Source organism: Platalea leucorodia (genome assembly GCF_965183815.1).
Source record: "Platalea leucorodia genome assembly, chromosome: Z".
Classification (NCBI taxonomy): domain Eukaryota; kingdom Metazoa; phylum Chordata; class Aves; order Pelecaniformes; family Threskiornithidae; genus Platalea; species Platalea leucorodia.
Genome location: NC_138858.1, coordinates 18253694 through 18268554, shown reverse-complemented (window position 1 = coordinate 18268554; position 14861 = coordinate 18253694). Strand labels below are relative to the sequence as shown.

The 14861-nt window shown below is 38.2% G+C and overlaps 1 protein-coding gene across 1 annotated transcript in view; it reads right to left on the bottom strand.

Moving 5' to 3' along the window:
* Positions 1-4571: 4571 nt before the first annotated feature.
* PARP8 (poly(ADP-ribose) polymerase family member 8) overlaps positions 4572-14861 on the bottom strand; it is a 117739-nt gene continuing 107449 nt past the window's right edge. Inside the window, exons 20-26 of the mRNA XM_082335417.1 lie at positions 13999-14111; positions 13760-13832; positions 11710-11779; positions 9791-9867; positions 8770-8839; positions 5685-5769; positions 4572-5057 (exon numbers count right to left, since the gene is read on the bottom strand). Coding sequence (XP_082191543.1) covers positions 4955-5057; positions 5685-5769; positions 8770-8839; positions 9791-9867; positions 11710-11779; positions 13760-13832; positions 13999-14111 — 591 coding nt within the window. The 3' untranslated portion in view covers positions 4572-4954. The remainder of the gene's footprint in view (positions 5058-5684; positions 5770-8769; positions 8840-9790; positions 9868-11709; positions 11780-13759; positions 13833-13998; positions 14112-14861) is intronic.

Below are 14861 nucleotides of genomic sequence, written 5' to 3'. Positions count from 1 at the left end.
TACAACACCATGCACGCAGAACACTCTTCTGCTTTGAGTAAATCTTCCCATTTTTATTTATCCCCTTTTGAAGCACAAGTGTCCCTCCACTCCTTATTTAAGGAATAAATTTGATTATTATCACAGCCCTGGCTGACTAGACTCAAGATCCTTTCTGAACAACTTTCAGTGCTACATGTATCTTAGCCGCTCTCCAAACAGACCTTGCACAGTTTAGTCAACAGGCTTGTCTTTCACCTTGAGGTAGTGTTTGAATGAAGAAATTGCACAGGACACCAGATTAACACCTCGGTTTTGCAAATAAAGCGCTGCAGGACCCTATGTGCCCCAAGAGACAAATGGATGTGTGGCCAGTGCCAGCCGGGCTGCCGCAGTGCTGCCGGCACAATGCCCGCAGCGCCGGCAGATGCGGAGGGGCTATGCATGGTAAGGCTGGGACCCGTCTGACAGGGCCCTCCCGGCCCTTTCTCCCCCTCACCCTCGCCACCACAGCTGCCATCCCACCGTCCTGCAGCCAAGGAGAAGCTGAGTCCTGCTAACTCCCACCTGGGCCTACAGGCCAGGCGATGCATGGGCGTCTGCATGCTGACCCCATCGCAATGGACCTTTGCCTCAGTGGCTTCTAAGAAACTTACCATGAGAGCGAGAAGCAACTAATACAAGAACCATCTATATTTGTTCAAGGGCCTGACCCTCAGCACCTCCGGTGGATGCTCAGCACAACACAGGATCAGGCCCCAAACCTATCTGTTGTGAAAATGCTAAGATTAGAGTGCTTTTGCTCCCATAGCATTACCTCCCTGTCAGTCATGGCTCATACTCGTTGTATCTGACTTACGTTTCCTAGAGCCAAGAAGAAATCCATCTAAGTAAGTATAATGCTTAAGCAACTAGATACTGTTTTCATATTTGTTTAGGTTTTTTTCAGTGCTTCTTTTTAAATCACGAATATCTTCACTCATTCATGTCTCTTTTGGGTTTTTTTTGCACTTTGTAGTCATCCATGGTGGAAGTACACTAATTGCTTCCACAGTAGTAAGTGGTTTATAAGCAAAGTATAATTGATCTGAGCACAAAGTCTTCAGTTGGAGTGATCTTATATTTGTATTAACAAAAGCATAATCTTAGCATTATTCATCAGATGCATTTTTAGTACCAACAGCTATAATATTAAAATTATACATCATCAATAACAGTTTTTCAAGGGCTTTAGAGGAAAAACATAAGCATAAACAATTCTGGTGTCATCAACTAGTACCTGTAAAATATTAAGCAGAATATTACACAAACTGGCCATTTTATGATAAGTAATATGGAGCCAAAGACTCAGGTTATCAAAACAGTGTAGCACTGCTGAAGAAAACAGAGCTATGCTGATTCATATCATAGGAGACAATAACTCAAATTGCTTAACCCCTTGAATGCTAAATATCTGCACGAATCTCAAGAAAGGTTTAAAAGCATCTTTTTGGATTCCTTTCTCAATCTTTAAAATATTCAGAAGTATAAATATGGCAATTCATAATTAGGGTGCAACATTAAGGTATTAACATAATTTTTCCGTCAAACCTTCCCAATTTGACAGCTTGTAATTTGTTGTGGAATGTAAGAAATTAGGAAGTTCTTTCCCAAGAATTCCCTTGGTTGCTCCATGATGGACATGGTCACAGCTAGATAGCTATGGCTTCATGGAGATTTATACAAGGAGAGATAGTAGAGCCTGGGGCTCTATTTTCTTTGATTAAAAGCTATCTGTGAAAAGACTACATCTTTACAGCAGGAGTTACAAAGATTGCTCTATCACCGATACGTGTGCATGATAAGAGAGGAAGTGAAATGCAAGGGCTTTGAGGATAACACAGGGTCCTTGCTCAGATGACCCTGGCTTTTTATTTTTCATTCCCTGGAATCCATGTGAACGTAAGTATTTGGAAGAATTTGGCAATATGCAACTTCCTCCCTTGGATAAAACCACGAGGGAAAAAATGCTTCAAAGAAAATCTCATCCTTGGGCTTTTTCATTCCAGTTCTTGGTGATAAAGTCTTTGTTTCAGCTTTGAAGTTTGCTATAGAAGAGCTATTTTTTGAGTAAGACCCCTAAAAAATCTCCCTCTTTCCCCTCACCTTTTAAAAATGATGAGAACTAACAGTCTGTTAAACGATCTAAAAACTCACATTCACCTGCAGACAATATAACACCTTAGAAGTTTCTTGTTAATATATTAGCTAAAGAAAAAAGTCACTGAGTTACTGTGTAGCAAGTAAATTTTGGTTTAATTCAATTGCTGTTTGTGTGTGACACTGGGCTTGTGTCCTTCTTGCACTGTTCCCAACAGTGTGACACCTTCCCAGGTGGCCCAGCTGCCCTGGGCATGGTGCTGCCCCATACCTCTATGGGCTGTGTTTCCCCACACTGAAGCTTTGTTCTCCCAGTCCCTTTTCCTGCCATGCACCGTGTGGGACCTATGCTACGAATACCGCCTGTTAGTAATTTGGTGGTTCCTCTCTTTTTTTTCTTTCCTACCAGCAAACCCCTCATCCCTTCAGAACTACCTTTCTTCCTGAAAGGTTTTGCCCTCTCCTACTGCTTTGTAATGCCTGTGCTCATCACATTCTGCCTTCTACCCTTGGCCATCCTCCTTCTCCCCCATGCATAAGCCAGTTACCTCAGTACTCCCTGAAGTGGGCACCTTACAACAGCAAGGCCTCCATATACCTCAGAGCCCTGTGTTCCTCCACACTGTCTCTTCCTCCTGCTCATCCATTTAAAACAAACCTCTGAGCAGTCTTAAAATTTGGCAGAGACGTATTTTCCCTCCCCTTTTGAGTGATTGTACTTACAGTGGCGCCATGCATGGCCAGTATCATGACCCCACTGTGCAAACCAAGGCTGACTTGCTTCCATAGCTACATTCCAGGTTTCTCCTTCAAGGGGTTCACTTGTGACCCTGATGCAGCTTGAGGGGACAGGGAAGATGACTGCTTACTTGGCTTCTCCAGTTCATTCATGGTCATCTTTCTTTTCTCCTTATATTTTGAGGAGACCTCCCAGAGTGGTGGACTACCAGCCCAGAAAGTCAATGTGGGATATCTTTGTGGACTTGCTTCCCAGTTTCTTTTTGTTATGTAAAACATAGTGATTCAGACACATATGGCAGGACAAATTATAGAGAGATGGTCATGCCAGGGTTTCAGCTCCACTTCTGAATTATGCTGATTTTGTGCAGTTACACAACCTAAGGCAGCCCTTACGTAGACAGACAAATTTCAGGAATCCTCTTTGTTTCAAGTAGTTAACCTGTGTCCCAACACAAAAGATAACAATTAGAGTAGTGATTCTCAAGTTAGGGATCCAACATATGGGGGTGAAAGTCGACAGAAATTCAAAAGCAAAACGGGGATTTGCAAATAGGCTTTACATGTCTGGATATGAACCCAGAAAAACTGAAGTCCCCAGCAAATAAGTCTGGAATGCTAAAATACATCTCCAAGTATGTGCTCCTACGCCCAATAACACTCTTTTACTTGTAGGATACTTCAATTGTAGCAAGTAATAAGGGAATGTAGCTTCAACTAGAAAGAAGGAATCATCCATTACAGCATAGCTAATGCGGTTCTGTTTAAAAGAAACAAACACGCCTGTGCTCTGTTGTGCTGTTATTTGGTGCTTCAGTATCTTTATTATGAAAATAACATAATAGAGGATTCAGTCTATTTTTGCTTTCTGAGGTGGCCTGTAATAGTTGCACAGATGGGTAAGTTGAATTGGTCTTCATATTCAAGGGTGTGATTGATGCTTCAGGATAGCTACCGTGAGGGCTGCCAAGGGCACTCATCAGGGCACAGGATATGCTTTACGCCTTAGAGACTGGGCCTCTCCCTACCTGTGCTACCATCATGCTCACTTGGAAAAAAAAGTTCTTAATTTAAAGGACAGAGAGATTTGAATTGGTTTGTTCTCCCTTAGGAATAAATTAATAAAAATATTTCACCAAGAGAAAATCAGTAAAATTTTGCATTTGTTTGTATTTTCTGATGTACCAACAATCGACTTAATCATGTAAAAGCCTTAATTCAACACTTACTTTTAAATATGTGGCTAAATTTAACCACAGAGCAGTTTCACAGCAGTTAAGATGAAAACATTAAAGAACCTTGTTGATCTAAAGAAACTGTAAAATCTAGTATACCAAAACCAAATTTGTAAAAAGGAAGTTAACAGCTTCAGCATCTCCAGATGTTTGCTAGGCTTGTATAATTAAACAATGCAACTGAGCTGCTTAATGGATAAGACAGTGTTTCTAGAGAAGATAAAGAAAACTAAACATACACCATCACATTAATTACTTTCTGCTTTGTTTCACTCATTAAATAAAAAAATGTATTGTTGTTTTAACCTTTGACTCTAAATCTTAGCTGCATTTGTGTAAAATAAAATTAATCAAAGATAGCTGCAGGTAACCAATCTCTTTAATTTGACATGTTCCAGACAACCTTTTATTGTGTTTAAATACGAGAATATTTTACTTATTGCAAAGTATCCTGCATAATACAGGTGCTCCGCTATAAAATCTTCTCTCTCGCGTATAATTCAGTCATTCTAAGTTTAAAATACCGGTATACAGTACTAAAACCTCCAATTGAAGTTTAATATAAAAATATCAGCACAAAACTCCTTTTTAAAGTCTGTTTATTGTGAGCAACCCAAATGCCTGTTTAATTATTATTAGTTGTATATTAATAGACTTTGCACCCCTACAGTTGCTAATTCATACCATCTCAGGTATTTTGATGAGATAAGAAATACTAAGTAAGAAAACAGTAAGTATTCAAAGGGTTAATTTGCTTAGAATAATAATAATAAATTATTTTTTTGCATCTTCTTCAGTTCAAAATCCAGCTTTGAGACTGAGGAAGGCTTCCAAATCACATCAATTAAATAAGAGTGGTCCTTTTAACCAGTAGCAGTTTGATTGCCAATGACTCGAAGAATCTCTTTATGAATGCTTGGTTCCTGTGTATTTATACTTGTATCACCCACTTGACCATCTTCATAACTAAAAAAAAGTACAGAAAATAAAATCAAATTAGTGTTTTATTAATCTACCTAAAAACATACAAAACTCTGTTTCATTCAATAATCAAGAGTGCTTATTCCATATGCTAACATGTTTCTATTAAAATGCTCTGCTACACTTCATGCAGATCCTAAACTCTACAGAGTGAAGGGTGGTAAGGCTGCCATTGTCATTGAAACCCTGAGGTTGAATAAGCCACTAGGACCAAAAGGGGACAAGTCATAGGTGAGAGGTGAAATGCTCATGTCATAGACAGGAAAGCTTTAATGAATTCCTCAGCTTTAAAACATACAGCCAAATAGAAATGATATTTTACGGTACATGGATAGACTTACTGTAACATGAGGTAATACTACAGAGTGGGAAAAATCTGTAACTGTCCGTTCATTTATTCTATAACAAAACATCTACTAAACCTTTGTCCCTAGCTTATCCATACATTTCCTAACAAAAGTAAGTGCAGAGAAAGATAAAAAATGAAGTGATACTGAAAAGAATTAGGAAGAAACGTCTTTTATCTACTTCAGTTACAACTATTGGAGGGATCATGGGGAAAAAGGTCTAGAATGAACAGAAGTTGAATGTTAAAAGAAGCTTTGTACTCACACAAAGAAAAATCTTGTACACACGTGATCCGTATTGGGAACTACCCATATCTCGCCATGTTTGTGCAGATCGGATGAGGTTATCACTATCAGGGAAAGAATAAATTTCATAGTGATGAAAACATGCCTGGAAAATACTGCTTTAAAAGATTTGCCCTTATATACTTTAAATAGCCTTCTGGAAATGTGTAGTTTTCCACTGCATGTCTGTAGTGTGGCATAGACTCTGAGTTGGCTGCTGGTACAAACAGGGAGATGAACTTGATTCTTGTTTCCAAAATATGTTACATTTTCCAGAAAACACAGATGCTTGATGTATAGGAGCCAGTTGTTACTTGGACTGAAAACCTAAAAAGTATATTTATTAAAAACTGAATTTAAATGGCCATAGGGCTGTTAATCAAGTTAATCAACTAATCAGCCATTGGAACAGAGATATTTGTGTTTGATGATGGCTGAGCCAAAAATAAGACTTTAAAGAGAAAGCCTGTAACTGAGATATGTCAAATTTGCGATTTGCGATATTACCAAATATTTTAAAAAATTAAGCATAGCAATTATGACTCAAGGGGATCATGAAGCTTGCCAAAACTTGCTCAATGTTTAGAAAACAGCAATGCATTTGATGATAGGTTCTTTACCAGCACAATGAGGACAACACAGGAAAGAAACCTTTTTATTGCTAGGTAGAAGCTATATCAATCTGTATTTGAAAAGATTTCTATAAATGCATTTAAACAGCATCCTTCTGGACAAGGTGTCCAGCTGTGGGATGAGCAGGTTCATGGTGCACTGGGTGAAGAACTGGCTGAAGGGCAGGGCTCAAAGGGTTGTAGTGAATGGGGCTACACCTGGCTGGCAACCGGTCACCAGCGGTGTTCCTCAGGGTTCAGTTCTAGGGCCAGCTCTCTTCAATGTATCTGTCAACAAGCTGGATGCAGGAGTTGAATGCACCATTAGCAAGTTTGCTAATGATACCAAACTGGGAGGTGCTGTCGACTCTGTTGAGGGACAGGAGGCCTTGCAGAAGGATCCAGATAGATTGGAGCATTGGGCTATGATTAATGAGACGAAATCTAACAAGTCGAAATGCCAGACTCTGCACCTACGATGGAGTAATGCTGGGCACAGGTATAAACTGGGAAAGGAGTGGCTGGAGAGCAGCCCTGCAGAAAGGGATCTGGGGGTGCTGGTGGACAGCAGGCTCACTAGGAGTCAGCAGTGTGCCCTGGCAGCTAAGAAGGCAAACTGCATCTGGGGTGCATCAAACACAGCATAACCAGCCGGTCAAAAGACAGGATTATCCTCCTGTATTCACCTTGAGTGCTGTGTGCAGGTCTGGGCCCCACAATTTAAGGAGGTTGTGAAAGTCCTTGAATGCATCCAGAGGAGGGCAACAAAGCTGGTGAAAGGGCTGGAAGGAATGTCCTGGGAGGAGCGGCTAAGGACTTTGGGCTTGTCTAGTTTGGAGAAAAGGAGGCTGAGGGGCAACCTCATTGCTCCCTACAGCTTCCTGAGGAGGGGAGGTGGAGAGGGAGGTGCTGATCTCTTCTCCCTGCTACCCAGTGACAGGAAACGTGGGAATGGTTCAAAGCTGCACCAGGGGAGGTTTAGACTGGACATTCGGAAGCATTTCTTTACTGAGAGGGGGGTCAAACACTGGAACAGGCTTCCTAGAGAGGTGGTCGATGCCCCAAGCCTGTCAGTGTTTAAGAGGCATTTGGACAATGCTTTAACATAGCAACATGCTTTAACTTTTGGTCAGTCCTGAATTGGTCAGGCAGTTGGACTAGCTGATCGTTGTAGGTCCCTTCCAACTGAAACAGTCTATTCTATTCTATTCTAACACTACCATGAATAAATGCATATTCAATTTTTATACCATTTCTTCCATGAATTTAACAAACATCTCTCTTGTAATTAATTTTCTTTAAAATCTATATTAACCACCTCCCCTAAACACTTCTTTTCCCAGAAAAATGAAGTGAATATGAATGATGTAAAATATATTTTACCAAATATTTAAAATTCACCCTTATAAAATTGATAATCCATTAGTAATTGTGAGGAAAGAATGGCATGGATGAAAAAGTCCTTGTGAAAGATGTCATTTTTATTTAGAAACTTCAGGCATTAAAGTCCAAGTAAATTCTAGTAAACCTTAGATTCATTTCGTATCTTCTTCTGAAAGTTTGAGAACTAAACTTACATATTTTTTTGTTCAGATCAAATTGCATTTTCATGTTGGCTGACATCTCCTTGATCATACTAATTATTTCACTTGAACTATCTCAAAAATATATACATTAAAAAGTAGCATATATAGCTTAAAGCTTCCATTTTAAAATAACATTTTTTCCACTGTCTGTCCTAATTTTTACGTTAAAAAATAAACAAATGCTCCAAATGAAGGGCAAACAGAGTTTAATATAATTTCTTTTTGTTTTGCCAATGAGACTACTTACCAGTTACTGGTACAATTCTTATTCAAATTTCATAATTCTTTGTTCTCAAAATCTACTGAGGTTTCATTAGTTATTAAAAGAATAGCCAAATCTTGCAAGAATGACTGTACTCATCTGCACTGGATTTTAACTTCACAAAATTTCTGAAACAGTCAGACAGAACAGACTGGTTGTCAGATGAACAGTATATTTGCCTGAACAGTGAAAAATTATTTGGAAATTCAGTAGGAAAGCTGTTTTTTCTGACTTTTGGGTGTTTAATGCATTTATCATGAGCTTGCAAGAAGTCAGTGTTTCAAATAACAGCCACAACTTGGGTTATCTTGATGGCTTAGGAATATGATCACATTTGAAACACAGACCAGATGATCAGTCACTATATGCATATATATATATATATATATATATATATAATTTAAAGAAAATTCAGCATGTGTTACAGGTTTTGTTCAAAGAGGGAGATGTTCTGAACTGAAATATAAAGGTCATCTATTAAGCAAGTACTCGTACGGCTGCCAGTCTTACCTAAAAACAACCAATACTGGAATTAAAAGTCTCACTGATATGCATCCAGTAACACTGTGTCCATGACTAAAACATTTTCAAGGGCTTTCAGCTTACCTTCACATAAGGCTATGCATTTTAAGTTACGGCTTTGCAAAAATTGTGACTGTTGTCCTTTCTTCTGTGACTGAGATGTAAAAACACGAGAAAACTTAATTAGTGCAGTAAGACAAACTGAGTGAAAAAATAACAAAGGAGAGGGCTGCTATTTTCAGTGGTTTATTAATGAACAAAGATGGAAGCAGTCTTTCTAAAACATTTCTATTGTATTTCTAAATGTAACAGAATTTCTAAAAACATTGACATTATTTGTTTGGATTATTGTAGGAGGGATTTGAATTCCTTTATCCAGAAAGAAAAGTTCCTAATTATTACAGAACGAATAATATTATTAGAAATATCAGAGTGTTACTGATAAACAAACTGATAGCAGGAGAAAAAAAAAAAAAAAGGTGAATTGGATCACTGAGTCTCTGGCCACTACATTGATATTTTACTGACCTTCCCATTTCTGAAGGCTTCTGCTGTTACATACCAATCTCTCTTCAAAGCCAGATTATTCTGTAGTTTCTATGTGTTAACTATGCAGACAGATGTAAGAGTTCTTTCTCAAAATTTAGCGCTACACAAAAATGCTAGGAGTTTGCTTTAGATAAAGCAGAATTGTAATGGTTTAATATGTAAAAACCATGAAAAAAAAATCTGACTTGCTATAAATGAAATGCTACTCATTTTCCAGCAATAACCACTCTCAATTCTTTTTGTATCATTCTCCTGCAAGTCTAGAACTCAGAAAGCAAGGGCTTGCTAAGGGTCATAATGCAACCTGTATTTCATTTTCATTCTCCTCCTGAACTCTTCTGCTTGGAAAAGATGGGCACAAAACCTGCAGTATACTCCGTAAATTGTTACTAAAAGCAGTTGGGCTGTATTTGATGTTTGTAGTCTCTGAAGTTGTTGATTTTGTGCAATAAAATAGAACTGTTAGCTTTCACAAATGGCATATTACCTCCTTTTCAGCTATGAAGTTCCCAAGCATAAAACCACAAATTTTCCAGAGATGGTTGATGTACTGTACCTGTGATGTATTACCGCCCTTACTGCCTGAAGCTGGTTCATCTTTAGCTGACACCTTCTGCTGCTTCTTGTTCATCCCTAGGAATATTAAAATCATGTAAGATACCTTGTCATATAAATACCATCAATAAGCAAAGTTAAGTATGGAGAATGAAACAGGCAGCACAGTGGGAATCACAGTCCTTGGCATGGCACCCAAAAAGCTAGTTAACTTTTTGTCATAGAATATCTCAATTTAATCCTGCAAATTACCAGTACATCTGCATGTATTGGAAAGACCTTAGGAAAGTCAAGTTAGCATTAAGTAGGTGCAAAAGCAGACAAACATGAGCTTAAATGCCACTGAATTCAGCTCAGGAATGCTCTTAGGTGGTTGCTTGACAGAGTTTCATGACAGCATATCTTGAATCTAACTGACTCTATTCAGGCTGAAGTAACAGTCTGATTTACTGTGGGTGGGATAGTAAAATCATGAAAGAACGAACTTTAGATATTTATTTTTAACACTTTATTTAGACTTATTAAGAGTCTAATTAATTTTTAGGAGTAGTTAATTTATTTAAAGTCTACCTTGGTTTATTAATTTATCTACACCTAAAAATATTAAATTACTTGTCAGCCACATTGGATCCAATTTCCATCTCAGAAATCTAAACACCTACATTTGTGCCTTAGATGTCTTTTATATTCCTCATGTTGGTTTATCTAAAATTCCTGCATTGTATGCTACTACATACTTTCCAGTATCCCATATTTCTTGGCAGTTTGCAAACACAGACTGAATTATAGGGAAGTTTAACTCTTTGAAGGAAGAGGGAGTGTAAGACTCCTCCGTGGTTTTTATTGGCATCAAGTATTACATACTTCATAGGAACACAGGCCTCCTTTCTGGAGCAGACTGGATGGAAGGGACCAAGAAAGGCAGAGAGATGAGAAAAAACACATTGAAGCTGATGAAGTAGTGTTGTCCAAAAAGAAGGGCATTTTATTACATAATGATACTGCAACCTGTACTTTTAGTGAGTCCTAAAAAGCTTCCGTATTTGTGTAATCTCTGAAAAGCTAAAACTGCATTTAGAGATTACTGATATTGAAATTCAATAAATAGTAGTAACAAATGCTGACCTCTTAAAATAAATTGTGACATTACCTAAAAATACTGAAAATCAGAAAGCATAACTAAAACTCTCAGAATTATCTGCATGCACACAAACACACATTCACCTATACCAGCACTTTCGTACGTGAGGAAATGGTAAATACAATATATCTAAAAGAAAAAGTCACCATGTTTTAAAATCTCTTAAGTTTCTTAATATACACATTGGTGTATCTTGTTTCTATTATGCTTCTTTTTATGATTTAATTCTTATATGGAAAACTGCACGACTCACTTTTGGATTTACTAGTGGGACAAATTATGTTCCCTCCTCTTTCTCATGCTAAAACAAAACCACTGTCCTGTACTTTCTCGGTAATCCTGACATGGTGATACTTGGGAATACTCTTAAAGTTGAACATGTCTATTGATGAATATTTGTTTTGTTAGATCAGGTCATAAAAGCCCATGAATCCATAGATAATGTCAGATGGACTTAGACAGATACTGACAAAAAACCACAAACACGAAGTTGGATTTCCACTGCATAATCAAGACCTGCTCCATTGCACAGAGCAGCCAGTATTAGCTACTATTTACTTCAAGTACAGTTTCAAGATACTCAGCACCTTGGAAAATGAGGACATGTATTTAATAAGGGAATTTAATTTGTCTCTTTTTTGAATAAATTAAATCTTGGACAATAAAGATAAAATTTAATACAGTGTTGCTATATTAAACAGTGAAGCTGGTAAGAAAAGCGGTAGACTAAGATACCCCCCCTATATTTCTCCAGCTTTAGAGTGATTTATAAATATCACCTGAGTAACCAAATGATATGCTTGACAATGGACTAAGGTAGATTCCACTTCCAAACATTGCACCATGGAGCTGAAAAAGAGCAGAGTGATCATTTAACATTAATTCAATTATCTGGGCAAAATAATAATGATAGGAACAGGTCGTAATATAGATAAGCATCTGCCCCACTGCACTGATTTATTGCCCAGTGATAAACAGTGTTCAAAGAAGTCTTTAAAAAAATCATGCTGCGAATATAAAACTAAAATACTGGAAATATACAACTAACATTCTGGAAACCATGTCTGAATGCCCAAACGTAACTTTACATCATCTTTATATAAAAAATTGCATTTTCTGTTTTTAAATCTAACAGTACCATGGAGGATGCCTACAGAGGGTGCTTCTGTACATGGCCAAATAGACCTCAGCCTTAACAAGGCTGAGCAAGCTCTGCATGTGTCTCACATCAAAACCTTGGCAGGAAGCACAGTCTAAGCCGGCCTCTGTGAATCAACAGCAGCAACAGCTGCTTTTTTTTTTTTTTTTTTTAAGGTAAGAAATTAAGAGATGGTGACGACACCGGTCACATGCCATAGAAAAATTTAGTCACTAGTTCAGCCTGAATACTGGAGGAATGGGTTCAATCAAGCTTTTGCCTGAGCCAGTTCAGACATGCATATCCCATCACTGCAGGACTGCGCTTTACCTACAAAGCTACAAGCTATCTGAAAAGAATAGAGGAAAGGGAAGACTATTCTTCACCAATGTCACTGTTCCACATCATGAAGCTTGGGCTAAGCAACAGAAGTGAGCACTTTTTATTAGCCCTGCAGTCATTTTCTTATCTGGAAAGGGGAAGTATGGGTTTCACTTCACCACCACGGACTGACTGCTTTATGTGGAAAAGCCTTTAAAGAAAACACACCAAGTAGCTGTTGGGGCACAAATGAGAACCCAGAGTATCTCCTACCTAGGCAGATGTTATGACCACTGGGCTTCAGAGTCTTGTTCACCCTTATTTCTTTCCTCTGACCCAATGATATTTACATTGTCTCTGCAATGTGCCAGAGCTCTCATACGAATGTGCAAATATGCTTTCACTCTGCCAGATCCTACAATGTTGTACAGGATCCTTGGTGAGTAGATATTTTTCCTGACAGGTTGGTACTGGGGTAAATAGGACAAACTGGGCTCAGGATATGCCTTAGGTGTGTGAGAGATCTAAAAATGATGAATTGTATAAAATAGGTCTTTACCACTTCCTCCTATTCCCAGTATCTCAACCCTCAACAAAAAAATAAGCATAAACAAAGGGGTTTACTTTGGTGAATTTTGGTGTGTAAATCCTGCTTTCTTGGGGAAGTATCTTCCAAAGATACTAATAAAAACACCCAAATAACTAAGAGGAACTGCATTTCCTTTTTTTGTGTCTTCTGTACCCCGATCCTTAGTCAGCACCCTGGGATCCTCCTCCAAGGTATCATAGACTCAGGTCTGGGGAAGAGCTGTCAAAACCATGATGCTGAAATACTCTGAGTGACAGCTCCCGAATCCCTCTGGTATTGCCTACTTTGCTCTGCAATAGCGATCTCCTGATGATTCAGTCTGAGAAAACAAACTGAAGTTTGCAATAGCTCCCTCCTGGCTGGTACACTCACATTTCCATTCTCAAGGAAACCAGAGGAGAAGAGAAGATGCTGTAAACCCAGTTCCTGTAAATCTAGTATGCTCTTGGATCCTACAACATGGAAATTATGTAGCTCTAAATTTTAAGCCCAAAACTGCTTTTAAGCAGTACTGAGCTAAGCCTCCTGGAGGTGCTGCTCTGCAATGTAAAACTGAAACACTGATTCCAGCAATGGGATTTTCTAGACATTTTAGCAGACACATTATTTCATTCTAATTGTACCAGAAAAGTACCTTTTCCAGGAAACAAGAGGGTATTTGAAATCATCCCTTTTTTCCACCTATATGACTACCAGGACCACACGCCCTGAAAACTTGCCCAGGCTAGTATGTAATGAAGCACGCACAGGTTAGCTAAAGTCTGTTTAGTGTAATATTTACCTGCAGCCTCGTATTGGAAGCAACAACTAAGCCGTTCCTCAGGATGGAATGCCAATTTTCAATGTGTGAACCACTGAAAAAATGAAAAAGAAAGCATTAAAATCCACAATGTAAAATGTAAAATGAAATCAGTAATCCTTTAAAACAATAAATTCACAGCTGTAAACCTCAAATGGCAAGAACCATAAAATAGCATGGCATTTTGATAACCTTTGATTAATATGAATATATGTACTTACTGAAATGCAAAGGTACTTCCGTAGAGATTTTTAGCAGCTCGAAAATTGGATTCTTTGGCTGGTGGACTGCTGAGAAGCAGGAACTGGTGGGGAGTGTGCATAAACTTCAGTTGCTGTAAAATATAACAGTGCACAAGTGAAAAGAAGTTGATTAACACAAAAGCACTGTATTTCTGTAATGGTAGTTCTTAAGATACCATGCTGTTTCGCACAGTATATGACTGCTTCTAAATAGCTACATGAACTAAGTTGAAATTGGTCTCATTACCATAGTTTTTACCTGAAATCAAACAGCAAAAATGTCCTTCAGTTTATGAAACATATGGAAGTTTCTGAAACAGATTTCAGCCTAATATGGCTCTAGTAAAGTAATTAAATTGAACAATTTCATCACGGTATTCCGATCAGAGCTGGCTTTGAATTACAGTTCAGATTTGAAAGGTTGCAGATTACTATGCCCTTAATCAGAGGATCAGAGGCACACATACTCAGAAATTAATTTCAGCACCATCCTTCTAAAATTCAAGAGCTATACTCTTTTTAAGGTGTACTCATATGTGGATCTCCTGGTACATTGTGTCTGTATCTAATATTCTATATGGTAGCAAAACACATAGTGAAGTTATTCTCACCCAATCTCAGACGACTCCAAGGTAGACACTTGTATTTCAGCTACTCACCTCGAACAGGCTTTTTCTAAGCATTATTCCTTTGACCTATTTTAGATATTCACAACATGATTCTATGAGTCATGACCTGAAACTGCCTGTTTCTCTCCCTTGTCTATTAATGGCACCCATGTGATTAGTTTGAATGTAGACACCTATGTTTGGCTAGGAGACTCCCACCTAAAATGCTAATAT